General features: G+C 36.9%; 1 protein-coding gene across 1 annotated transcript; it reads left to right on the top strand.

Annotated features, from left to right (window-relative positions):
- The first annotated feature begins 1,093 nt into the window (after window positions 1–1,093).
- On the top strand, window positions 1,094–23,931 carry LOC120629416 (myophilin). Its single transcript, XM_039898357.1, has 4 exons — window positions 1,094–1,297; window positions 19,846–19,982; window positions 21,873–22,077; window positions 22,812–23,931. The coding sequence occupies exons 1-4, from the start codon at window positions 1,244–1,246 to the stop codon at window positions 22,980–22,982; spliced, it is 567 nt and encodes a 188-aa protein (XP_039754291.1). The 5' UTR covers window positions 1,094–1,243; the 3' UTR covers window positions 22,983–23,931.
- The last annotated feature ends 3,256 nt before the right edge of the window (window positions 23,932–27,187 follow it).

The following is a 27,187-nucleotide window of genomic DNA, read 5'->3' as shown; positions in this document are numbered from 1 at the left end:
TAAATTTTAAAAACTAGCTGCGACCCGCGGTGAATAAGTCTGTGGACGTTAGTTTTTATTGCAATTTCGTGTATATATAGTAAAGTTGTGAACAACGTACTGAATCTAAACAAACAGTGTCCTCAAGACATGAAGTTGAGAAACTGTTTGTTTAGATTCAGTAATATAAGGCTTAAGAAGAATATAAAGTCTAGTAAGGAATTACCACCGAAAAGAATAACGGCTTTACTAATTATATAAGATTGACTGACGTTTTTTCGGCGATTTACGTTAGGAAGCTATAATATGAGTGTTCTAGGAAGTTAAATTTTAATTACCGAAAACACTTTAAAATTAGATTATTTTCACTTATATAAAATGAAACACCTTATATAAGATGTGGCGTTTATAATTTGGACAAGTTTATAGCTGTTATTTGGTAAAGGACAGCTGAAGTCCAATGGTTATGTTAGAAGTCTGTATTGACAAAGAATTGTGTTGATAATATTGACAACCCCTATTTTCCATTTTCTTGTAGAAATCAGTAAAAAGATATAACCTCGGACGAGATTCTTTTTTTGTATTTATCTTGCAATAAGTTGGTGGACTATGAGCAGATATTTTGTAAGTCCGTATGGAGAGAGATCAGAGACATCAGGAGGTTCGATGCCGCAGCAGTTTGTTTCCGAGGTAAATTTTATTTTTTTAATCTGAAATGCTTTTAAAATAAAAGACCAATTTTTGCCATTAAAAAAGCTAAATACAATAACATTGGAGAGAGATATGAGATCAGGTGTCAGCTGCTCCGGTGGTTTTAATAGAGGTTAGTGCAGGACTATGAGCAGATATTCGTTATGGCAAACGGAAGTTCTTGGATATATTTCTAACACACTGCATGAATTTGTAATGCTGAAAAGCTTTTTAGATAATAGAAAGGTAATAGAAAAATTAAATGTTAAATAAACAAAATATGAGCAAGATTTCAGCTGTCAGTAGTATAAGGACAGCCAGTCCTGTTATAATAGAGGTCAATGTTGACATAGAATAGCGATATCGATAACCAGCCTCAACAGCCCTACACCGGAGTCGTGCACCGGCCGGCCGCTGCATGATGTCATTCATCACACACTCACACATTGAACCGGTCGCCTTCTCGTCGGGCCGCGCTGTTTACATTAACAAACGATTATACCATACGCGGTAACTGCACGACAACTCGTGTTTTGTGATTTAATTTATTATTATAGTTTAGTTAACAGTTAAAATGGCCAACAACCGGGCCGCCAAGTCTGGATTTGCAGCTGAAGCGCAGCGGAAGGTAAGCATTATTAAGCCCTATGGACTAACTAAACAGCTTGCTTAGTTTTTAAACTATTCCGCTCTAAGCGGCATATTTCTGCTCATGTTGCCTTATCGATTGGGATGCTGTGGTCCAGATATGGTTCCAAGGGCTAGGCCGTGACCTACTTTCTCGTTTGGGTGCGACTTAATACATATTTAGATGAGATTAAATGAGATTACCGTATAAAGTATAAAAGTAGCTTACCAGTTATTTTTCTAATAAGACTTTATTTTAATTGAATGAACAGATCGAAAATGGTTATATGTCGAGTTACAGCGTTTTAAATAAAAACAACGAAAGAGCAAACGTTTAGAAATGTACCTACCTAACCCATTTTATTCGTCCTACCTGCACACACTTACAAAATTAACGTTGTCCAAACGTAACACGTCCTCACAAAGACGAGGTACCTACCTATCCTAAAAGGTGGAACAGGTTTGAGGTTCGCTTTACAAAAAAATCGTCTACACTTGGTACACGTTCAAATAAGAACAGCCATTTGATGAGTTGACATAATATTTTTTTAAAGTTGTCGAAAGTCACATTTTTTCGGGGTACTACCTGCCTAGCTTTTGAAAAAAAAAAAAAAAACGTCCCGCGTCGTGTACTATCTTTGCTATCAATTTGTTAAATCGTGGCAAATAAATTAATTAGAAGACATTTCTAAAGGAACGTGGGTACGTACGTACTTAGTACTTTCATTCATACAAATGGTAGGTTCACTTATATAATATTTACAATAGGTAGGTAGGTTTACCGAGGTAGCTCATTATAGTGACAATAATAGCATTATTGAAAGGTATGTTCCCCTTTCGAACATAACAAAAAAATAAGTATATTACAATTTTATTTAAGAAATCACTGCCATTTTGATGTAGTTTTTGGCGGTAAAAACATTACATCTTAAAGGAGAATGGTAAAAATATATCACGTTCATAAAAGTTTGTTTTCATCGTTAATGTTGAACATATGTTCAAAAATTTACCAAATTATGCCATTACTAGCTTCTGCCCGCAACTTCGTCTGCGTGGACTTCAGAAATGGATCCAAAAGAAATGAAAAATGTCAAAGATTGCGCTGTAATAGAGAAAAATAGCTGCAATTTTCAGCTATTACGTATTTAATATGGCAGTATCCACGGGAACTATTTGAGAGATTAGTATAGAAAGTCCATATCCTTTGCCATAGCATAGGTGACCTGCATGCCAAATTTCATCCAAATCGTTCAGCCGTTTTTGCGTGATTGAGTAACAAACATCAAAACATTCACACTGAAATTTATAATATTAGTAGGAGAAGTTTAATAGGTATGATTTTATCTTTATCATAATTTTACTATACGCGGTAACTGCATAGGCCTTCTTGTAAAATAGTATATTCATTTAATATATTGTTTAGCATTTGAATTATTCTGCCAGGAAAAAAAAATAAGCCTTCGTAGTATATAAAGGCTAGTTAAATTAATCATCAGTACATACCTACAATCAAACTTATAAATAGTGATGTAAGAATCCCAAACATGACTAACAATTGGGACGATGTGTTTTAGAATTGCCACAAAACATACCAATATGAGTCAACATTATATTACAGCTAATTTGATGACGATAGCTAATGTGGCATAGCAGTTATAAGATTTATATTTGAATGTGTGTAATATAATAATGCCTATACTTAAAACAAACAGTTGGGCTTTGAACTTTCAGTAACTTTTTAGTATTAAGATCGTATTGAAATTACTAAAAAATAATAAAAGCATACCTACATTCATAAAGAATAACTTCGTTTATTTGTTTCTACACGGTTTTTTTTCTATTTTTGAAACTTTTACTACTTCACACAAAAAAATAATGAAAAGATTGTTGACGTAATACACAAGCTACAAAAAATACCTAGAGTATACAAATAAACGTGGTATAACGACAAAATAGTTATACAGCACTTTGTCATAGTTCTACTGAGCACCCTACAAATATCAGTGCGTAATAGAACATGGAATAGCTATTCTGACGGTATTCAAAGTTTATTCATTATAGTCCTTTGGTCTATAAGAGAAGGATAGCTCTGAATAATCCATAGGTGACAATATGCAAAAGGACAGTTTTTCAACATGAAAATAATCTAGTTTGGTAAGAAAATAGAATTTTAACAAGAATAAATAAACGATATCAGAAAAGCCTTTTTAAGCGGCAGATTAGCAAACGAAGTTATTTTAAACAAAACAAAAAAACTTTCAGAAAAGTTCTATCCTTTTATCGTATTTAAGAACATAAGAAATTAAGCTAATTATAATGTTGCATTTAAATCTGTAAACGAAACTAGCTAAAAGGCCAAAAAAAGGTTTAAATCATCATTTTTAATTCTGTCAAGAGTTTTGTCTTTAAAATTTAACCATCAAATAAAACCACCTCTGTCTAGTTAACAAGTTATGCATGATCAAAAGTTGCATAAATACTCACTACATTTTTCTCTAAAACCAAAAGAGTGGTAGTTACCTGGATATGTATGCAAAATTGTTTTTGCACTTGCCAAGGAAATTCCATTGCATAATACCTTGCTAGCCGAGGCTTTGAATTTTAAAGAAGCACGAAGCTTTATTTACATTCATGTAAGTATACGCTAGAGACAAGGATGGAGCTGTTTAAAATATTAAATTAAAATGATATTCTATTTAAACAAATGTACATACATTGTAAGTAAAGTAAAAAATTGTTAACGTTTTTACTGAAAATTACGCAATGCTTACCTATACTAAACTAAAGAGTTTCGAAATGTAACAATTATGTTGATAAAACACGTATTATAGGCATATACTTGCTTACCAATTATTGCGTTTATCAGTATATTGTTGGGTAGGTATTAGGTACCAATACATATAGTTACTTAGCAATTAATATCAGCCAAATCAACTTTCCTGTTGATAGATATTAATAATGTACTTAGTAAGTTCTAATATCTATAAGTAATAATGGTTAATTTGTTTTTACACTGAGTAGGTATCACCATATTGAATTAAAAATCTCACTTTAAAATGTCTGTGGAGCTTGTTCTAGGAAAAATTTGAATATTGCAAACAACTTGAGCAGTACTAAATGCGGTCAACGCCCGTAAATGGTTATTTTACGTATTAATTCGCATGTATAGCACAAAATTGGACAAAATAACTGTAGACATACGATTACTAGCGATATTTTGAGCGTCAAGTTTTTTGGTAAGAAAAATCACGTCGGTAATATGTGTTTTATACAGTTAAAGGTATTTTAACGTGCATCTCTTCCTGCTGCATTCGAACGATGTGGGTCAAGGAGTTTCAGTCAACGATTACGACCGGTTATAAACAAAATAAGAGTCGTTATGCACCGATGATGGTAACTGTAAAAGTGGGGTTAACATAACTCGACAGCGAAGCGCCAAGACATTTTTTACTGTTTTTACGTATACTTAAATATGTGACCTTATGTTTATTATTCGGCGAAGATTGTTTGTCACTTCTACACATGTAGAAAGCATATATGGAGAGCTTTGGACTGGTAGAGGTCGCAAGAATTCCGCGAGTTTGTTGAGCTGATTTAGTCCATGCATTGTATCTCTTGCAATACGCACTATAATAAGCTGTATCACGTTATCAGTTGTTAAACAATGCATATTTCTACGAATTACTTAACTTCAATTTTAACAAGTTGCAACGTACAGTTTTCTGTATGATGTTTTATCAAAATTCCAGTTAACACCATGTTCATTTTAATTATTGGCAATGTATCATGTCTACATACTTTATTACTAAAAATGTATCAAAATAAATAGTTTGGTTTCACAAACTTCGAATTTAATACATTTTAACGTAATATTTCCCTATTTCATCGAAAATCCATTTCAACGACTGCCGGTACTATTTTATTTAAAACTTTTAAATGATTAGCACGTGCGTCATAATTTCTATTTCTGGGTGTTAAATACGATATTTTATGCCTCAGAGCCAAAGCGATGACCATTTAAGCTCAAACGAATGCTTCAAGTGGTTTGTTTAGTTGAATTCTCCCAGCCTGACGCATATGATGCGTCAAGTAACGAACTTATTACCATGTTTCGATAAAAATTTAAATGTTTAAATTTTACGGCGCTGGTCTGTGATATTAATTTAGTTTCTGTATCAAGTTCAGCTTGTATTCAGCTTTGCAAATAATAAGATTGACACTATATTTCTCTTAGTATCCTTTTGATAAAATTCTCCCATAAAAGGTAAAAAAGGCAAGAAGACTTCCAATTGTTAATTTGCTTGAAATTTCTAATGAAATTTTGCATTGTATTTGCAACTAATGAACTGTCATATTAATACAAAGTTCGAAAGGTATACTCAAAAACGAAACAGATGTTCAATTAGTGCATAAGAATTTATTTCATACTAATTCACCAAGACGATGACTCAGAAAAGGCACGGTTCAGTTACAACACCAAACCACACCTTATAAGGTATGGCCTTTACGCTGGACGTATTTATATGCCTTATATATAGGCTACTTTCAAAACTCCACCATATGTTCGTGATTGACACCCAACCAAATTTCTCTTTGAAATCGTTTATGTCGCCTGCATTGTGAGCAAAGTCAGAATAATAAAAGGAAACGAAAGCCTCCAACGACAAGGAGTTGAAGAATCTTGCTGAGAACGTGCCAAGACTAATATTATAACTTTGATGACCATCAGATTTAGAAATCTTCTAAGACCTTCTCATTTAACGTAATGCAGATAAGTTGTTCCGTTAGAGATCCAAATTCGTAGCTCGTGTTTTTTAATTTGACCACTTTGAATCTCTTAGCTAAGATGTCAAGGCTTGTTTCCTTTTGACATACTCGTAACTAGTTCATTACCAGTAATAAATTTTCACTCTGTGTCTGTACCTTTAGGGTTTCTATAAATAAACTTTATATGTACTTAGCTGAATTGATTGGTGCCTATTTCTTTCTCAACATGTGTTGCCACAAATGTAACCTATCAGGTTACATTTGTGGCCAGCCAATATTATTGTTCTGTGCTGTCGACCATTCATTCAATACTGCGTACTACTAACAAAATTATTTTAACTAACACGTGCGTTTTTAAAAGACCTTCTTTTGTCCTAAAACGGAGTCATGTTGAAATGTAACGACCACATACGACCAACTATCTTTAATACATATGGACCATTTTTTTTTTGGTAGTAAAATACACTTAGCAGGTAATATGTTATTAAAAATATATATAAATACTAGTGGACCCCAGCTCCATCTGTTGGGCTGATTTGTGAATCTAAACCCTCCAGGGTGCCACCCAAACGCATACCAAAAAATTCATTCAAATCGGTCCAGCCGTTTAGGAGGAGTTCAGTGGCACACAAGAAATATATATATAAAGATAATGCCTATATTTTATTTTACACATATTTCATCTAAGTGTAAGTGGGTGTGGCTAGTACCAGTCAGCCTCCCAAATTGCCAACCTCACCTGCACGTGGTGCACCCTGCCGTTTAACCGACGAGGCTCTGGCGACCGACAAGTGGCGGTATAACCACTTCGAATTGGCTAGGCTGCACAAATGGCACAGACCGGTGTCGGGCAGCAGCGACGCCGGGGCGATCAGTCTAGCCCTGCGATGACCAACCCGCCTGCCCAGCGTGGTCATTATCGGGCATATCTTTAATGGGAAGGAGAAAAAAACCACAGCCCCTAGTTCCCGGCGGCCCCGCTATTCCTGGCTCTGGCAGCGGTTATGGTAACGGCGGGGCAAGGGGTGTTAAGAATCTCCGGCAGAGATTCCGCTGCCAACCCCGACGACTTGACCTGGCAACATACAACGCACGCACGTTGAGGACCGATGGAAAGGTGATTGAGCTGGAAGAAGTGGTGAGCAAGTTGCGCTGGGATATTATAGGATTGTCTGAAGTCCGGCGAGAGGGGGAGGACTCGATAATCTTGGAATCCGGCAACTTGTTTTACTACCGGGAGGGTGACCAACAGTCACAGGGTGGTGTCGGGTTTATCGTCCACAAGTCTCTCGTCAACAATGTTGTAAAAGTCGAAAGTGTGTCGAGCAGGGTAGCATACCTTATACTCAGAATTACCAAACGGTATTCGTTGAAGGTCATACAGGTATACGCGCCGACTTCGGCACACCCAGACGAGGATGTAGAGGTTTTGTATGAGGACATTTCAAAAGCCATACATGCCTCGAACACCTACTACAATATTGTGATGGGGGATTTCAACGCGAAGCTTGGCGAGCGAACTGGTTCAGAGTTGAGGGTGGGGCAATTTGGGTATGGGCAACGGAACCACAGGGGTCAAATGTTGGCTGACTTCATGGAGAAGGAGGGCCTTTATATGATGAACTCCTTCTTCAAGAAGCGGCCACACAGGAAATGGACCTGGATAAGCCCCGATGGTTCCACGAGAAACGAGATCGACTTCATCATGTCGACCAAAAGGCATGTATTCAATGATGTCTCTGTGATCAACAGGGTTAAAACCGGAAGTGATCACCGTATGGTAAGAGGCACATTGAGTATAAACGTTCAACTTGAAAGAGTCAGACTGGTGAAGTCTACACTCCGGCCTACTCGTGCCCATATTCAAAACCCCGAGAGCTTTCAACTAGAACTACAGAACCGGTTCGGTTGCCTAGCAGATTGCGACACTGTGGACGATTTGAACAACAGGCTGGTGGAAACTGTCCAAACAGTCGGGTCCAAATTCTACAAGGCCCACCGTAGAAACAAGGCCAATAGGTTCTCAACCAATACACTCAAGCTTATGACGGAGAGGCAAGAGATGAGACTACAGTCTATAGCAGACGCGTCCGCTTACCGGCGGATTAATAGGCAGATCTCTAAATCACAGACTCGTGATATGCGGCACTTCAATACAGAGCGTATTAAAAATGCCATCGAGCAAAACAGAGGCTCTAAAGTGTTCGCTAGAGATCTGTCTATCGGTCAGAGCCAGTTGATGCGACTGAAGACCAATAATGGTAGTCTTGTCTCTTCCAAACCTGAGATCTTGGGTGAGGTTGAGAACTTTTATGGACAGTTGTACACCACAGTACAGACGCCTGTTGAAGATTTGGCTAAGGATCCTAGAGCCAAATTAACTCGACATTATACCGAAGATATCCCAGACGTCAGCCTATACGAGATTAGTGTGGCTCTCAAGCAGCTTAAAAAATGGCAAGGCGCCGGGTGATGACGGAATAACGGCAGAACTCCTGAAGGCAGGTGGAAAACCGATACTGAAAGTCCTTCAGCGATTGTTTGATTCCGTTATTCACCAAGGCACAACGCCAGAGGCATGGCACAGGAGTGTGGTGGTTCTGTTCTTCAAAAAAGGTGATAATACCTTGTTGAAGAATTACAGACCCATCTCGCTGCTGAGTCATATCTACAAGCTGTTTTCGAGAGTCATTACGAATCGTCTCGCTCGTAGGTTTGATGACTTCCAGCCTCCCGAACAAGCCGGTTTCCGTAAGGGCTTTAGTACCATAGACCACATTCATACGCTGCGGCAGGTTATACAGAAGACTGAAGAGTATAACCGGCCACTTTGCTTAGCGTTTGTGGACTATGAAAAAGCCTTTGATTCGGTGGAAACTTGGGCTGTGTTTAGGTCACTGCAGAGATGCCGAATTGACTACCGGTATATCCAAGTGTTGCAGTGTTTGTACAAAAACGCCACTATGTCAGTTCGTATACAGGATCAGACTACGAGACCAATCCAATTGCAGCGAGGCGTGCGACAGGGAGATGTTATCTCCCCGAAACTATTTACCGCTGCGTTGGAGGACGTCTTTAAGCTTCTGGAATGGAACGGACTTGGCATCAACATTAACGGCGAGTACATCACTCAACTTCGGTTTGCCGACGATGTAGTCATAATGGCAGAGACTCTGGGAGACCTAAATACGATGCTCGATGGCCTCAGCAGAGCTTCTCAACAGGTTGGCCTACGAATGAACATGAGCAAGACGAAGATTATGTCTAATGCTCATGTTCCGCTTCAACCAGTAATCGTTGAGAACACTGCACTCGAAATTGTTGACGAATACGTATACCTAGGACACACGATCCAGTTAGGTAGGTCCAATTTCGAGAAGGAGGTGAACCGCCGAATCCAACTCGGATGGGCAGCGTTCGGGAAACTCCGTGCCATCTTTTCGTCAGAAATCCCTCAGTGCCTGAAGACGAAAGTCTTCGAACAGTGCGTGTTGCCAGTGATGACCTATGGCTCTGAAACATGGTCGTTAACTATGGGCCTCATAAGAAGGCTTAGAGTCACTCAGCGGGCGATGGAGAGAGCTATGCTCGGAGTATCTCTACGCGATCGAATCAGAAATGTGGAGATTCGTAGAAGAACCAAAGTTACCGACATAGCTCAACGAGTCGCGAAGCTTAAGTGGCAATGGGCCGGGCACATAGTTCGGAGAAAGGATGGACGTTGGGGTCCCAAGGTGCTGGAATGGCAGCCCCGTACTGGTAAGCGCAGCGTTGGTCGACCCCCAACGAGGTGGACAGACGACATTAAGCGCGTCGCAGGTAGCCGTTGGATCCAAGCGGCTCAGAATCGTGGAACTTGGAACTCCCTACAAAAGACCTATGTCCAGCAGTGGACGTCTATCGGTTGATGTGATGATGATGATGATATTTCATCTCACAGTTACTAGTATATCTTCTTGTAGACCACGACCAATGTAACCGAAAATATTGTCAATATCTAATATTTAGTTTTTTAATAATTTTATCGATGATTTGCTTAACATATCGGATACAATTAGTATCCGATATGTTAACGTAATCAATAAATGAGCTTACATAACTGTAGCTAACCTTACCTTGTGTTACAATATCTAAAGCCTTTAATGAATTCCCATGATTACAAGTTGTACCTATTTCATTGGCCGTATGTCAACTGACGGCCTCATAGTGACCCCATTCCAATTTCCTTTTAGAGGAAGCATTGTGATTAATTTTATTGCTTACTAGCTGTTGCTCACGTTCTTCGTCCGCGTTTATTACGGTTTTTAAGTAATCCTGTGGGAACCGTTTGTTTTCCTGGGACAAAAAGTAAATAATAGCGGGCAAACAAGCAAGTGGGTCACCTGATGTTAAGGGACCGCCAACGAAAACCGCCGCCCATGAAAATCTGCAGCACCAGAGGAGCCACCGATGCGTTGCCGGCTTTTAAGGAATTTGTTTTTCCGCCCCTTGAATAGCCCAAGATTGTATTTTTGAGGGAACACATCAGATAGGAGATTGTTACACAATTTACAAGTGCACGGCACGGCGTTCTGGTATTTCGAATAGTAGAAGAATACCTTAGATTATGAGGATTGGTGATGAGGATTTCAACTCACTCTATGCCAAAAATCAGATCGATTGGTTTTCAGTTAGGGTGCAAAGCATGGACAAACAAACAAACACACTTTAGCATTTATAATATTAGTAAAGATTAGTAAGGATACGAAGTCTAGATTTCATATTTATTTAAACATGTGAATTCTTTTACTAAAAACATAAGTCAGCAAAGGTTGTTAGAATTAATAGCTTCGAGGCAAAGTCTTTATAATAAAAATCCGTTAATACTGAGTCATAGCTATTTCTGGCTTTTAACGTTGTCAGTTGTCAGTTGTCAGTTGTTAGTTGTTACTACGAGTAAAGCAAACGTCTTTGACATGTAGAGATTGGCAATGAAAGAACGCTTTTAACGGCATGTTAATCCCCTCCGACGTTGTGACTTGTGACCTTCATTAGCAACTGGCGCCAGAAATGGATTAAATATGTAATCCAATACTGTGCATACAGTGCACCATTTAATCTGGATTATGTACGTATAATGAGGTCTCGTCAGTTAAACTGCACTCTATTAATTAAATAATATATCAAATAAATATAATTTAGTACTAAATTTAAATCATTTACAGATAGGTCGTTCTGTTTGCGTTATCAACAGCCTAATATGTTTATCGGCTTGTAGAATTAGGAATGACTCAATTACTAAAATGACCTTTAGTAATAATATTTGATAGAATTACAAAATTTTCCTAATCAATAATCTTTTATGGGTGGCTTTGCTTTTGTACATTCTTTTTTTATTCCCATTCGATAAAAACTCTAAGCAGTTAACGTTGACTTCGTGGTCTGTGATCGGCAGTTTTTTTTGGAATAAAAATGGGCAGGTGCTACAAAAAAGTTCAAACAGGACATAGCTAACAAGAACCAGTTCCTCCGTCTTCGAACACAAATTAGATAACGCTTCGGAATATTAATGAAAGGCCCAACTATTTAACGATGTTCTTATCAGTCAGTCCCATCAACTTGTTGCATTAAAACTTGACGTCAGTGAACATATATACAATATATTTTCATGTAGTAGGTTTGTCGAAGATATTCCACTTTGAGATTTCGTTGTCTCTTAACTGCCTTCATCTTGCGATAGCCTGGTATATGGTAAGGACTTCGGTTCCCTTACGAATGTAAACAAGAGTCATGTGCGTTTTGAGTAATTTTAACATCCCTTTCTTTAACGGTGAAAGAAAACACCTTGGGAGTTCTCTATAATGTTCGCAAAGGCGAGTAAAGTGTACCAATCCGCACCAGCGTGTTGGACTACCGAGAGAAACGTTACAGAAATTACGAAATAATAACTACGATCAAAAATAGACCATAATTTGGTTTTTGATAAATCCAGTAAAGGAAATGAGCTGAGGCTTTGAAAAGATTCTGAGAAACGAATATTCGGTTTGAAGACTCGTTTTTTCTTGCTAATGTCTCGTCTGCGAAACCCTGAGTCATGTATGATTCCTTCGTCAGTTACGTCATCGTACGCATGAGTTGAATTTTGGTATCATAGTTCCTAGCAATTGCACAATGAGTTCTTATTAATATTTTATATATATCTGCGTAATTAAAAATTCCGAGAATTTTATTGTCACTTCATAATACTATAAAAGGAAATCATTGTAATCTTATAGACCTGCCTTTAAACGTAGTGTAATGAATATTTAAGAACAAGTCCCTTCTAAACGAATGAAAGAAATCGATATCTCAAGTAGAACTCAAGTGTCACACTGGTGCATTATTAATTTGGAATATGTCCTGCAAGTTTGGTATGCCTTATATAATGAATAAGGGAAGGTGCTACTAACCTAGATTCTGTATTCATCATAATTCTGTACACAAATAATGAAGCGTGAATATAATTTTAACGTAGGTACTCGTACCTCGCAAGTCGCAACGCTTCCATTCGTTAACTTTGTATTTGACGAGCATTTTTCGGTATAATTATACATTTGACTGGATTACTTTTTTTCTTTAAAGTAAAATCATAACAGCCGTCATAAAGAACAATTTTTAAATCATTGTTAATCATTATTGACGGCCGATTGGCGAAGTGGGCAGCGACCCTGCTTTCTGTGTCCAAGGCCGTGGGTTCGATTCCCACAACTGGAAAATATTTGTGTGATAAACAGGAATGTTTCTCAGTGTCTGGGTGTTTATATTTATATTTATGTATGTTATTCATAAAAATATTCAACAGTCATCTTAGTACTCATAACACAAGCTACGCTTACTTTGGGGCTAGATGGCGATGTGTGTATTGTCATAGTATATTTATTTATTTATTTATTTATCTTTCTCGTTGGCTAATAAAGTATGACGTATATACTTGGGTATGCGTAGAGTTTTAAAAACATATGTTTTCACATAAAAGAACATACTAGTTGCATTAAATTAATTGCTAGACTGCAGGAGCTTGTATTGCGATGTTGCGTGCTCGCTAAAAGGATTGACGTGGTTTCACAAATATGACGTGATTATAGTAAATCTTCGAGCATTTAGTTTCCAAGTGGAGAATATATACAATGCTTTTATGCAAATCGCTATGCTAAATCAACAATTAAATTTGCTTCAGAGGTTTCTCTTATCTTAACTGATTTTAAACTTATTTTTTCTTATATATTTGAAAAGTTAATAAATATAAATATGAATATACTACGAAAAGAGCAACTACTGAGTTTCTTGCCGGCTCTTCTCGGTAGAATCTGCTTTCCGAACCGGTGGTAGAGTCACACAAACATGCATACTTGACGTTTCAAAAGTGCTTATAAAGTAGGCCTACTTGAAATAAATGAATTTGAATTTTGAATACACACATCGCCACCTAGCCCCAAAGTAAGCGTAGCTTGTGTTATGGGTACTAAGATGACTGATGAATATTTTTATGAATAAAATACATAAATAATTAGAATATACATATAAACACCTAGACACTGGCAAACATTCATGCTCATCACACAAACATTTTCCAGTTGTGGGAATCGAACCCACGGCCTTCGGCTCATAAAGCAAGGTCGCTGCAAACTGCGCCAATCGGCCGGCGGCGGTTAGTTTTCATGACTCGATTTTTTTTTTACTACCAAGCTGAACCCAGAGCTGGAGATAGCTTCCGTCTGAATGGCCAGACTTAAACTTTAGGGCTTAGTAAGCTTCAGCTCTGGGGTCATTAGATGCAAGGATCAGCTTTTGCAAAAACACGCCTTGTTTCTTATATAGACTTTTATGTCATAGCTCATTATGTATTAAGTTAACCCAGAGTTGGATTTTATAGCTGTAACAGTTCTTACTAATACAGTTGTTAATGTTCCATAGGTAGTAAAAGTCTATTATAAAATGAGACACAAAAAAGGTTATTATCATAAATGAAATATTTTTCGTTCCGAGACACCTTTCAGTTATTAATTTAATGCTAAAAGGTTTCATAAAGTGTGTCAATAATAATGGTTGGCTGACATAGCAATATTTGCAAAGGGTGGACGCCTTAATTCAACAAGTAACAGCTTATAACATGCGAGTTCCATGAATAGTGTTTTCATGTCAAACAACATAGATAATGAGCAAATTAAAAAATCGAATGGGGTAATACAATAATAAACCTTAAATTTTATTTTTATTTTTTTTCTTTTATATCACAAAACTTAGCCCTTGAATGCAATCCTACCTGCAGGACTAGCGAGAGTGATAAAGCTGTGGGGGAAGATAATTTTTTATCATTTCCCCGGGGATATAATCGTCACCTGGCTGCCCAAGCTAGCCGTGCTGGTGGCAGATGATGCCGTTTTAAGACAGTACCTAGTGTGCTACTGTTTGGGGTGTGGTAGATACCTCTTACCTAACCTACCCATCTACGCGCCATAGTGTCGAAACGCGAAATCGCTTGGCGGCACGGATTTGGCGGAAGGGTGGCATGAATGTTTTTCAGTGTCTGGGTGTTTATATGTATATTCTAAGTATTTATGTATATTACTCATAAAAATATTCATCAGTCATCTTAGTACCCATAACACAAGCTACGCTCACTTTGGGGCTAGATGGCGATGTGTGTATTGGCGTAGTATATTTATTCATTTTATTTATTTATAACTAGCCACGGTAGTAGACCCTCCTACAAGAGAAAATATAGATTTTATAAATGACCAAATTGCCCCTGCAGGAGATCTTCGGACCTCCCATTTATATGACACAAAGCGCTCACCATTGCGCCAGAGAGGCCGACCTTAATAAGCTAAATAAACAATCATTTCATACAGATTTTGGAGTGTGATAATTTAAATAAGTGGTTCAGCCAAAACTAAGATTGTATGCACCGACCTAAAATCAGTGATTGTATGGTAAAAAATGCATTAAATGAACTACCGACTCATGATAAAGTGCTTACGATGCAGAGACAGACTAGCAATAAATGTACGACAATACGCAATAAACGTTCGATATTAAAAATCTGGAGCCTAGTGGTAATGTCGGTTTCACTTTCGGTAGGCCGAGTTCGAATCCCAGCACGCAATTTTCACTTTTCTAAGTTATGTGCGTTTTAAGGAATTAAAATATAACTTGCTTCAGCGGTGTAGAAAAACATTGTGAGAAAACCCGCATGCCTGAGTGTTTTCCATAATGTTCTCAAAGGCGAGTGCAGTCCACCAATCCGTATTGGGCCAGCTTGGTGGCACTACATAAACTCCTCTCATTGAACCCTGTAGTGGGCCAGTAATGATCATCATCATGTCCCTTTTAATGACACACTATGCTCAGATAACGCCTCCTCTCCCAAAGAAAAAAGGGTAATAACTCTATAGGTATAATTTTTTTTTACGCATCCCACCGGTCAGGTGGGTATGTGGAATTCCACATACGTAAAACCCACTAAACCCCAGTGGCGTGTACGAATGTCATGGCATCCCAGCGCTAACGGTATACTCTGGGGTGTCATGGTGTGTTTATGTCTGTTAAGTGTGTGTTCTGCTGTATGTGTAGTGGTGCATGAAGTGTTAGTGTATTATATAATAGATAGTTGATGATTATATATATGATGAAATTATCTATAGGTATAGTTACGTATCACCTTAGACATGACTACAATTATACTGACGTTATTTAACTGAGCTTTATCTCGGTTTTCGATATAAACCCACGGAACAACATTTAACAACTATCAGCTAATTACTGCTTTAAAGGTATTATCGTAATTTCTCAATAAAAAGAACTCAACGTTGCATAAGATCTAATAAACTAAATAATGTAACTTTTTTCAAAATTTTCAGAAAATTTTAGTTTCAGGCTTATAAGGGTTAAATTATCCAACCATTCCCCACAGTGTTAGTATGAGTAAGTAAGTAATCATTCGAATTAGTTCTCCCATAAAAAAATATCAACGAAACAAATTTAATTCAAACTGATCGAAACAAACAAACCTTATTTTTTAAATACGTTAAAAAATATATGTTGGTGTCTAAATAAGGTAATTCATTACAATATTTTGCATTTACCAATTTAAGTTTGTATAACATTAATGGCGACGCGATGTAGTTATGAGTATGCACATCAGTTTTTTGATTACATTGACCTACATTTACAGGTTGCTTTTAGCTTATTACAGTAAGTTTATATTAATTATGTTATGTAGTAAAGTCAAATTGTGTCTATGTTACACCCAAATAATATTTGTGTTACGTTTTTCTTAGTTAGTTAATGTATATTTCTTAATTACTAACTTATACTGATATTTCCTTTAAGTATAATTAGGTAAGAGGCTTTAAAAAACGATGCACTCGATGATTCCTAACACAAATAAAAAACTGCGAAAAATGAATTTAGAATTTTAATAGACGTCAATTTAACATTTCGCCAATACTTACAATTTAAAAATGTCAAAAATGCGCTTAGAATTAAATATAAAGAATGCCATACAATATTCTAGTACTCAGTAGGAAATACAAACGCCAGTTTTGTAAATATTAACAGCTGAAGGTCATGCTGATAAGCACTAAGCAGACCGACTTCATGACCGTATTTAATAAGCCGACAAACACATCTAGTCCAGAGAGTATATTATTTGTGCAATTAATTCGAAATGTAAAAGAAAATACTTCTAGTCATATCTTATTAAAATTAATTTAGAAATTTTGCTTCTTTAGATCATTGATTTTAAGACTCATACTTTAATGTTAAATTGTGTTTCTTTTGATTGTCCCTCTTTAAACCTGCATCTGAGCTTTTTAGTTGCAAAAGTAACATATCAAAACAATGCTTTTTTACATGAGTTTGCATAGAGTCTAAGTTACGGACGGTTATACCGTGTAAATAATTGGGTTCCTAAAAAATACCTGAATAATGCGTAAGTTGACGGAATGAAACTCCGCATCAGTTTAACTGAATATTCACCACACCAAAACTTTTTTAATTCATCGAGTTCTTTCATATTATACTAGATACGGGTTTTAATGAGATGTTTCCACTTTATGAGTGCACTCTACACTTCACTACTCGGCAGAAGCCCGAATAGAGTGCCTGTCTATATTCTCTTTGGTAGCTATACACTGAATTTAAAATGGGACGTCTGCGAGCATCAGACGGGTCATAAGTTTATGGCCCATTCCACCCTGATTCCAGCCAATGCCTTCGTTACTCTACGTACCTACTTTCAACTAACTCTATGTCGAAATTCAAGGAAAAACAAACAGTAACAAAACAGACAGACTTGACTTTTCAAAATGATTATGTTTCGGCCTATTTGTAATAAATGAATTTTGAACTTTTTTTAATCACACTTTCGCATTTATAATATTAGTATGGAATCTACCAGAAGTACCGTTAGGAGATAACTTTAGCTTTTCACATAAATAAGTTACATCTAGGGTTGCCACCTTTTTTTATGCAATTAAAGTACATTCGTTATTATAGGTAGGAAAAAATATTATATAGTGCAAAAATAAAGTTCGATTATTTTTGTTTATTATCATATTTATAAACATACTAGCTGTTGCCCGCGACTTCGTCTGCGTTTGATTTTGTTTTTAAAGTATTCAGTATCGTTAAGCCTTAAATGAGTATAGTAGTATATATATGTATAACATGTGACTGTCAATTAATTAAAGACAAATAATTTGCAATAAAATAAAATTGCGACTATAATTAAAGATCTGAGCTATCCTATCTCTTAAGTTGGAGCAGACTGCTCACGGTGTGCCAATTTAATTTAAAATCGGTTAAGTAGTTTAGGAGTCCATCGCGGACAAACATCGTGACAGGAGATTTATATATATTAAGATTTTGTTGTTTTTGCAGTTTATATCTAATTAGTATATCTACTAAATAATTGCACTGCATCTTTAGAGACTACATTAAAATTAAAGTAAATAAATTCATCTTTCTCAGTGAAATAAAATTATGCGAAACAAATAATTTTCGTGTACTTTATGGTTTTCATAAAGTATGGAGTACAATGGAGATCTCAAATAAAGTACAATACTTTTTTATAAAGTACGGGTGGCAACCCTAGTTAAATCACACTACACTACAGAGTCTGCATAATATACTAAACGATGCATGACTCTAAAGCCTTATTTGATTGTCACTTAAGAGAAACGTATGCGTTTCTCTAAGATTACTGAGTACTGAGTGATGAACTAAGTACGCATCGAGTTTCTTTCCGGTCCTACGCAATATTCCCAGCTTGTGATAGATTGTTTGTTTTCTCAAATGGCGATCCCGAAATAAATACTTGTCTTAATCCTTATTAATTTTTTCGTTCCTTCACGCCCTAAACAAATAAGTAATCAACTTGATTTTTGGCAAAGAATTAGTTGAAGGGTCGGAGAGTAACATGGCTTCTTTTTATCTCAGGAAATCAATCGGTTCTCATAAGATTGTCAAAACCGTACTACAGTAATAAACGCGGGCAACAAATAGTAAATAAATATTTCGCGTTGAGAACCTACCTAACTAATAACTACCAATAAGTTTTAAGAATTTCATTTCGATATGGAGTCAAGCCTTTATAAAAGTTGACTACAAATTAAGTGTTAATAGGGTTGTTATTTTTGCGGTGCAAATGGAAATAAATTGGAATGCACATTTTAATTCCACCCATATAATTTAATTTAATGTATCGTTTCTGAAGTCCTATTTGTGAATTAGTTGAAAAACATTCCAATTATTCTTCTATAGCGTCTCTAAAATGGCCGTACCAATGAATATACTGGACTTGTTTGAGGCTGAGATCTCATCGGTTTTATCATCTGAGGCAATGAAGAACGATGATAATATTTAAGAGAGAGATCTATTTGTATTCTAGAACCTTGCTTCTGCTAGTTTGCTGGGAACATCAAATGAAGCCCTGCACACAAATCGGAGTTAAGCGATTATCGTCAACAGTGACACATTGAATTGTTTAGCCATGACGCAATGCCAGTGCATGTTACAAAAACATTACCTAATCAAAATCTAGGCATAAGACAAATAGGCAAACAAACCTATTCAATTATTTAATACCCAATACCCAGTAGGTATTTATAAATTAACAAATTTTCTTTATTGTTCTGTTTGGTCCCTGAATTATGATCTCAAGGTCTTAACTGCCATGTCCAAAACTTTACTATAATAATAACACAAGGGTCCTTGTGGAATGTTGAGTCGACCGTTATTGTTCCGATCGTCGCGTCGTTTCAGTTAAATAGACTTCTCGCGAAAAGCTTCGACCAACATCTTAAGCTTTCGCTTGATTGTTTGATCAAGGGTCGGATACTGAAGGCAGTAGTCCTTGAAACGGCGCGTATTTTGAGCAGGTTCCTCACTCTGGAGCACTGACCGCCGGTTGCTTGGGCATTCAAAAGCCCAAGATCCGGCGGTCTCAAAATGTTTTTTCTCATAAATTTTTAATAGTCTTTTTATTTTTTCAAGCATTGTTAAGAATTTAAAAATAAAATGTAAATTAATAAATGATTGAGATTAATAACTCCTCCTAACGCAAAGCGTCCTTGAATCAGCAGTAGTTTTATCAGACCAATTGCTGTGTAACGGTTCCTTTGTAAACGAGTAGTATGTTTTATTTATTTGATAAGCTATTTTGACATAACTTAAGCTCAGTTTTGAAACGCCACTAGTGCGCCGCGCATAGTGCGGTTATATAATATACATCATAATAAAATATTCTAACTTTGTTTTCAGATTAACAGCAAATACAGTGAGGAGCTCGCTGAAGAATGCCTGGTATGGATCCGGCAAATCACTGGAGAGCCAGAAAACATATCGGGTGACATGGACAACTTCTATGAAGTGCTTAAAGACGGCACGCTGCTCTGCAAGTGAGTGAACATAATAATTTCTTGGCGTCCCTCTTTATTTTAGGTAGCAGTGATGGCCAAGTGGTTCAAATTTCACCATCTTTTTAAGCATTATCGATGAATTAAAACGTCGTGACAACATTTCAACATTCCTGAGAGTTTTCCACCATGTTCTCAATGATGTGTGGTGTCTACGAATACTCAGCTAGCGTGATGGACTCCGGATTTAAATCTTGTCAATCCGAGACTCAACCCATGCCCTGTAGTGAGCCCGTAATATATTGATGATGATGTCTATATTTACCGCTTTGCATTGTTTAGCCCTTCTTGTAATCTACAAGTTGTTTTGAACCAATGTAACTCCAAGAAACTAATATTTATCTCAATATAAATAAAGCAAAGCTATTAGCCTTGATGGCGCATAATCTTAAACATTTCTAAGAACCTGCTTTGCTGGGCTCTGCGAGGCACACTGCACTAATTTTGGCACATTGACCCACAAGCAAACATAAGGCGAAATTCATATTCCATCTCCGTTCTAAAAACAATTAATACTTTCAAAGCTACTTGAAACTGCTATTACAAATTCCTTAGCAAATAGTTCCTCTATTACAAATAGTCGATACATACAAATCACTGGATCGTGATCTGTCGTTGTAAGTCTTGTCTGTTTCTGCATCACCTGCAACGCTATTTGACGTATTTATTTAGCAACGCGCAACGTAGTAGATAAGGTTGCAAACTGAGGTAATGGTGCTGTCCCATTTGCATAGTAAACACTTCGGAACACAGTATTTCAAAGAGAGTTTTCCATGTTCTGTACGTCTATATTTATGGTTTATATAAATCTCTAAGATTTATAACAAGTTGCTTGTGAATTAGTTCGCGTACGATATTTCCATCAAGTTTTTATCCCCTTCGTTTTCTTCTGTTCCTGTCTCCGTACTTGGTTGGCCTTAACCGTCCGTTGTACGTATGATCACTCCAGCCAGCCGAGCTCACTCCAGAAACATAGCAGGCCACCCAGGTCGCCGAGTGCTTCTTGAAGAGCTGCTGAGGAGCCAAGGTGTGCTGCGCGTTGCACTACCACTTCATTGTATTGGAGCATTACGTGTATCAGTGTTTCATCTGTCTCCATGAATGCTCTGCAGGGAGGACTGTCAGTCATACCTAGAATGGAAAGGTGTTTGTTTAGTGGGCAGTGCACCGTTATCATACCTACAACTGTCCTTAGTTTAACCCGGTTAAGTTGCAGTAATTTGGTTGTGTGTCGTGGGTTGAGGCCTGGTAGCGCCTCCTTCGTGTTTTTGCAGTCTTTGATTTTAATCCAAGACCCCCGAGTGTGCTTCCCCTTATTCAACGTTTAAATAAGTTAACAAGTAATCTAGCGTTTAAGTTCGCGGTCTTTAAAAGTGAAAATCAGTCTGAGCAAAATTTGGGTGAACTAAATACTCACGAGATTTATACTTTGTTTTGATCTTTTTTTATACTTAGTTATAATTGGCGGACCTAGCAGATGGCCCACTTCATGGTAGTGGAAATCCATAGCCTATAAACTGTACTATAACTGTATAAACAAATAGCTTAGTAGTAGTAAAGCTTATTGTGACAGATCTCGTCCGGGGACTTGCTTTGCATGCTTATTTCTGCCGCTAAGCAACAGCATGCGGTGTTCCGGTCTGAAGGCCGTAGTTGCCGGTTTAATTAAAGTCACATGAGGCTTAACACCTACGCAGGTTTATTGACACGGGGCGACACGTTGCAGAATGCGTTCCTTGCCCATCGAAGTATTGCTTTGTCTATTGGCGATGCTTTTTGACTTACAATGTCCATCTGCTTGGTCCTTCAATAAATAAATAAATAAAAAAACGAACTCTTGCACATATTAACTTGCACTTTTTTTTGTTTCAGACTCTCCAACGAGATCCAGCCCGGCACTATAAAGAAGATCAACGAATCCAAGATGGCATTTAAGTGCATGGAGAACATCAACGCGTTCTTGGAATCGGCGAAGAATTTCGGTGTCCCCGCGCAGGAGACCTTCCAAACTGTTGATCTTTGGGAGAGACAGAATCTCAATTCTGTAGTTATATGCCTGCAATCGCTTGGCAGAAAGGTATAGAATAATAAGTGGTGGTCTAGAGGTTGCTTAACGTTGTCATTACATTTATTCTAGAAATCGAGTTGGCTTACTCTTTAATTTGGGAATTTATTATTTCTGAATTTTCTCTGGTCTGGTCTGGTCTGGTGGGAGGCTTTGGCCGTGGCTAGTTACCACTCTAAGCGATTTAGTGTCTCGGTGCGATGTCGATTTGAAACCAAATAGGGGGTATGACTAACATACTCCCTAACAGGTAAGCCTGCTACCATCTTAGTATCATCATTTACTGCATCATTATTTACCACCAGGTGAGATTGCAGTCAAAGGCTAACTTTTAGTGGAAAAAAAAATCAATTCAAACGATTGACGTCCACTGCTGGACAAAAAGGCCTTTTGTTGGGAGTTCCACAATCGACGACTCGCTTGATATAGTTTGTCCACCCAGTTGGAGCCGAGCTACGCTTCGTTTACCCCCAAGTCTATCGGTTCTCCCTGCTATGTGCCCCGCCCCTTGCCACTCCAGCTTCGAGATTCGCTGAGCTATGTTGATAACACTAATTCTTCTACGGGTCTCCTCATTTCTGATTTAATCACCTAGAGATACTCCTAGCTTGCGAGTGACTCTGAGCCTTATAGTGAGGCCTATAGGCCTTATAATAAGGCCCATAGTTCAGCTGACTGATAATTTTTAAATCTCCGTCCAATACACAATTCCGTTGTTTTATATATGTGTTATGGTATCATTCCAGGCGGGTAACTACGGTAAACCATCCATCGGTCCAAAAGAAGCCGAGAAGAACGTAAGGAACTTCACGGAAGAACAACTCAGGGCTGGACAAGGAGTTATCTCTCTTCAATATGGCTCTAATAAGGGAGCCACCCAAAGCGGTATCAACTTTGGGAACACGAGACATATGTAATGTGTAGTTTAATCCGGGGACACTGAAGCCATGTTGACCTCTTCATACAAATAAGTCAGATATTGTCGTAGTAAAAGGCGTAACATGGCAATTATTGACCCGTGCTTTTGTTGTATGTATACACTTCTGAAAAGACGAGATATTGGTAACAAAAATAATAATATTAACGTACAATTCATTTCCCTTAGTAGATTTTAAAAATGTGTACGTGAGTATGCATGAAATTGGCTTTTTTATAAAGTGTTATTAATTATTAATAATAAGCTCTGTACTTATGAAGTAACAATTACTTAAAGTACGTATTTAAGGACCATTGCAGTTGAAATCGTGGAATCTCTAAGTAAAATATTATTGTATGTTACGACTTACTTAAGTCCCACGTTCAAAGTATAGCATTTAGATTTATCATTCCTGATTCATTCCGTATTTTTGGATTTATGTTCGCTTATTGAAATGTAAGTTTCTTTTGAACTTACGGTGTTAAAGATATAACATAAAAAAATTTAAAAAAAAAACATTTCCATATTATTAGTTTTTAGATTTATGCCAATTGAGAATTGGAGAATTTTAAAATTATAATAAAATAGTACAATAATTGAAAACTGTTCATTTAAATAATTATTGTTGTATTTCATTTATTACGGATATTAATATACCTATTTACGATTTTGATATATTGTGCCTTCTTATCCCATAGGGATTCTTATCTGCGAAGGTGACTAACAAGAAGTTTAACTAAAACTGGGTAGTTTCCAGTACCCTTATTTATTAAAATTTAACTATTCATTCCATAATATTATTATATTTATTGTGTTAGTATACTGTGATTAACGATTTTTATAAATACGTCTATTCTTTTAGATAATGTATTTGACGATGCGTAAGATTTTTTTGTAAGTTCACACACTTTGTGGAAGTACGTAGAATAAAATAAGTAATATGAAATTAATTGCGTTTTTCTTTTCAAATCTTTAGCATAACTACCTAATCTTCCTCGCCCGCTGAAGACGATTGTTTAAGAAATATAGGTTTCTATGCACAGCGTGCACGTATTTTTACGTCTAGTTACTTTAAAGGTCTATATTATTAAACCGACAGCAAAGTTTTTTCGACCGACATTAAAAATCGGCCTTAAGCATAAATTGACTGGACAGACATGAACCCGATTTTATCTCGATGGCGGCGGTTTATAATACTGATACCCGATCAGTCTATAGAAAAATTAAAAACTTCTTCCAAAGTTAACCAAAAATTTAATCAATCCGAGAAAATTCCCTGCCGAATAACACTCCTTAAAGCATGAGAACACGGAATAGGAGAAGTTTACCCCCACATATATTATCCCCGGGGAGAAAATTATTGTGTCCAGCACGGTACGCACGGGTAGTGCACGGGTAGCATGGGCAGGAGACAATTATCACCCTGGGGAAACGATAAAAAATTATCTTCTCCCACAGCTTTATCAACTCTTGAAGCATTGGCGCACAAGTGGAAATAATATCCAAATAGTACAGTTGTAATAATAAACGGGGGTAAACTTCTCCTTTTCCATGTTTCCGTGCTTTAGCAGGTGGACTCGTAAATTAAATCCCCTGTCTGGGGATATATCTTGTCTCCTGCCTGTTGCTAGGCGTGCTGCCCATGCTAACCGTGCAGGTGAGAATGTAGTAGGGCTAACTTGTACTCTAAACAAACTATAAATGTTGTATACCTAGTTCCGTAGTAGTTTAAATAATAAGAATCCATACGAATTCATCTATTATCATTTAATCCTTTTATATAGTTACATGTGTAAAGCATTGCAGATACCTTCGTCCTACATATATCACGGCTGATATAATTGGACTAGCATTGGATGTATGGACAACGAATTAATTAGTACTTATAACCCGCGCAAATAAAGAATAGATATAAAGGCGGCAGACGTCGTCACATCTCTTTCACACGGTAAACGGGCGTGTGAATGTGAATGAGATAGCAAGGTATAGGCAACTTTTCATAAATCTATTATATAGGCGCGAGTTATATCGTCGTTGATAGGCCACTACATAACTAATTCTTTAAACTGTTATAAGTACTTGTAGGTATCCCTAAACTAAACTAAAGGTCTTAAAATACTCAAAAAGGCATAAGTAGGGCATAATTATTGATACCAACTTCGCGTAGAAGTGTAATTTTGGAAATTAAGTATCGATCGATTACACTCGTGTTCGTACTAAAATTTGAACTTAAAAATAAAAAAACATTGATTTAATGTATGAAAATCACAGGTAACGGGGTCGATACAGACTATAATATAATTATTATTGGAATGTTTCGGTCAACTTCCTCTTGCATGCTTTAGCAGATTTCTTACACATAATGTACCTTTTACCCATGATGCTTTTGCAATGCATCCATATTTTACTATGACCATCATCAACCCATTACCAACTATAGGGCGCGGGTCTCCTTCCAGAATGAGAATGGCCTATGACCCTAATCTACCACGCTAGCCAAGTGTGGATTGTTAGACCTCCCAAAACATTGAGAACATGATAGAGAACTCTTAGGCACGCAGGTTTCCTCTTTATGTTTCCTTCACCATTGAAGCATGTAATATTTAATTGCCTAAAACACACATAACTCTGAAATGTTGAGGTGCGTGCCGGGGATCGAACTTGGTCCCCAGAAAGGAGAAGCCGAAGCCTTATCCACTATCCTTAGCCAGCAGCGGCGCACTTAAAAGTCAAGAATCATCCTAGTTATGAAAATAATGAACCACAATAAATAATAAATTTTATCAAATAATTATTATGAGAAATAAAACCACCTCAACAATAGATGGCCGAGCTTGGTGATCTGCACTCAATTTTTCAAAGTGTCGGACAAGCCCGTCACCGCTGCACAAAAACTATCAAAAAATTGTTTATCTTGAATTTTTTAAAGTACAGAAAGCTGTGTAGAAAAGTAGGCGTTTTTTCAAGTGGAGAACCCCTTACTAGGCTATCACTGGTTCAGCATATTTTAGTATAGTATGCATTAATTTTTTAATTAAGCGGTTGAAATTCCATTAAAATCATAAATTAAGAGCTGTATCTTTTAAATCTATGCCTATCTCTTTACAATGATTGTTTGCGTTACGTTATGTAGCGTGTTCAACAGATGTCGCTATATAAAATTAACTTGGCGGGAAATATAAACAGACAACTGACTGTTCCGACCGTCAACAGCTGTTTTCACTCTAGATCACAGACCAGTAAATAAATTAATAGATACTCTAGATACAAAGCACATACTGCAGTGTATGCAAAGGTGACCGTACATTCCAGCAACGGCGCTGTACGGAACTACGCAATAAAACCTTTTTTTTATGAAGAAACTTAATTTAAGTCAGTATCTACTGATTTAACCGAATGATAGGCAATATTCATTGCAACTTTATTATATTAATTACATGCTTTTAATAATCAATAATATTGGGCTATCCAAAATATTAACCTATGGTCAGCTTTATCTGATGATAAGATTCCACCGCAGTTGTAGAGATTACCCTGTCAACAAAGATTCTACTGCCCAGTGATTTAGCGCTCCGACACTATGCCGATTCATACGATCCGATAAAATAAATGGTTTAATACTAAATTGTACTATCATAAACCTTTGAGGTTAGTGCTAATCTGTCAAAGTATTCAGTAAATCTCTAAAGTTAAATCTAAAATAAATTATTGACAAGCTAAATAGTGCTAGGCCTTGTACACGGTAAACATTGTGAAAGGAGAGCCATGTTAAATTAGTTTTCTTTGGAGATTTATGCACGATAGAATAGTTTGTACCAAAAGCTTAACTTTCTCGTTTCACTCACAAGTCGACAGACAGTCGACAAGCCAAAATTGGTTGTATTGAATAAAGATTGTTTTTATCAGGAAGTTCACTGACAAGTCGTACTCGCTTGCCTACTTAGATTAATAATAATACAATCACGTGATTGGGCTGTGTTTACCCCCAACAACGTTGTTATCGTAAGTTCACTACCGATAACTTCAATTTAAAGGAATAATCATCTAAATACTTTATTACTGCTATTTACTATAGGTACTTAATGACTCCCAAAAAAGTAGGCGGCTCTCAAATCGATGCGAATGGACATAAATTTTTCCCCAGTTTCTTGGCCTACGAGAAGTAAGAAAAGATCAGAAGGCAGATCGATATAAAATGAAATATAC

Source organism: Pararge aegeria, chromosome 14 (genome assembly GCF_905163445.1).
Source record: "Pararge aegeria chromosome 14, ilParAegt1.1, whole genome shotgun sequence".
In the NCBI taxonomy this organism is placed as follows: domain Eukaryota; kingdom Metazoa; phylum Arthropoda; class Insecta; order Lepidoptera; family Nymphalidae; genus Pararge; species Pararge aegeria.
This window is presented reverse-complemented; position numbering and strand designations above follow the sequence as displayed.

Bases quoted from the DNA above. Each gene is read 5' to 3' on its own strand.
- LOC120629416 (XM_039898357.1), top strand. From the start codon at position 1,244: ATGGCCAACAACCGGGCCGCCAAGTCTGGATTTGCAGCTGAAGCGCAG. The intron at 19,983-21,872 runs GTGAGTGAACAT...TTTTTGTTTCAG, and splicing joins GACGGCACGCTGCTCTGCAA to ACTCTCCAACGAGATCCAGC. The intron at 22,078-22,811 runs GTATAGAATAAT...GTATCATTCCAG, and splicing joins TGCAATCGCTTGGCAGAAAG to GCGGGTAACTACGGTAAACC.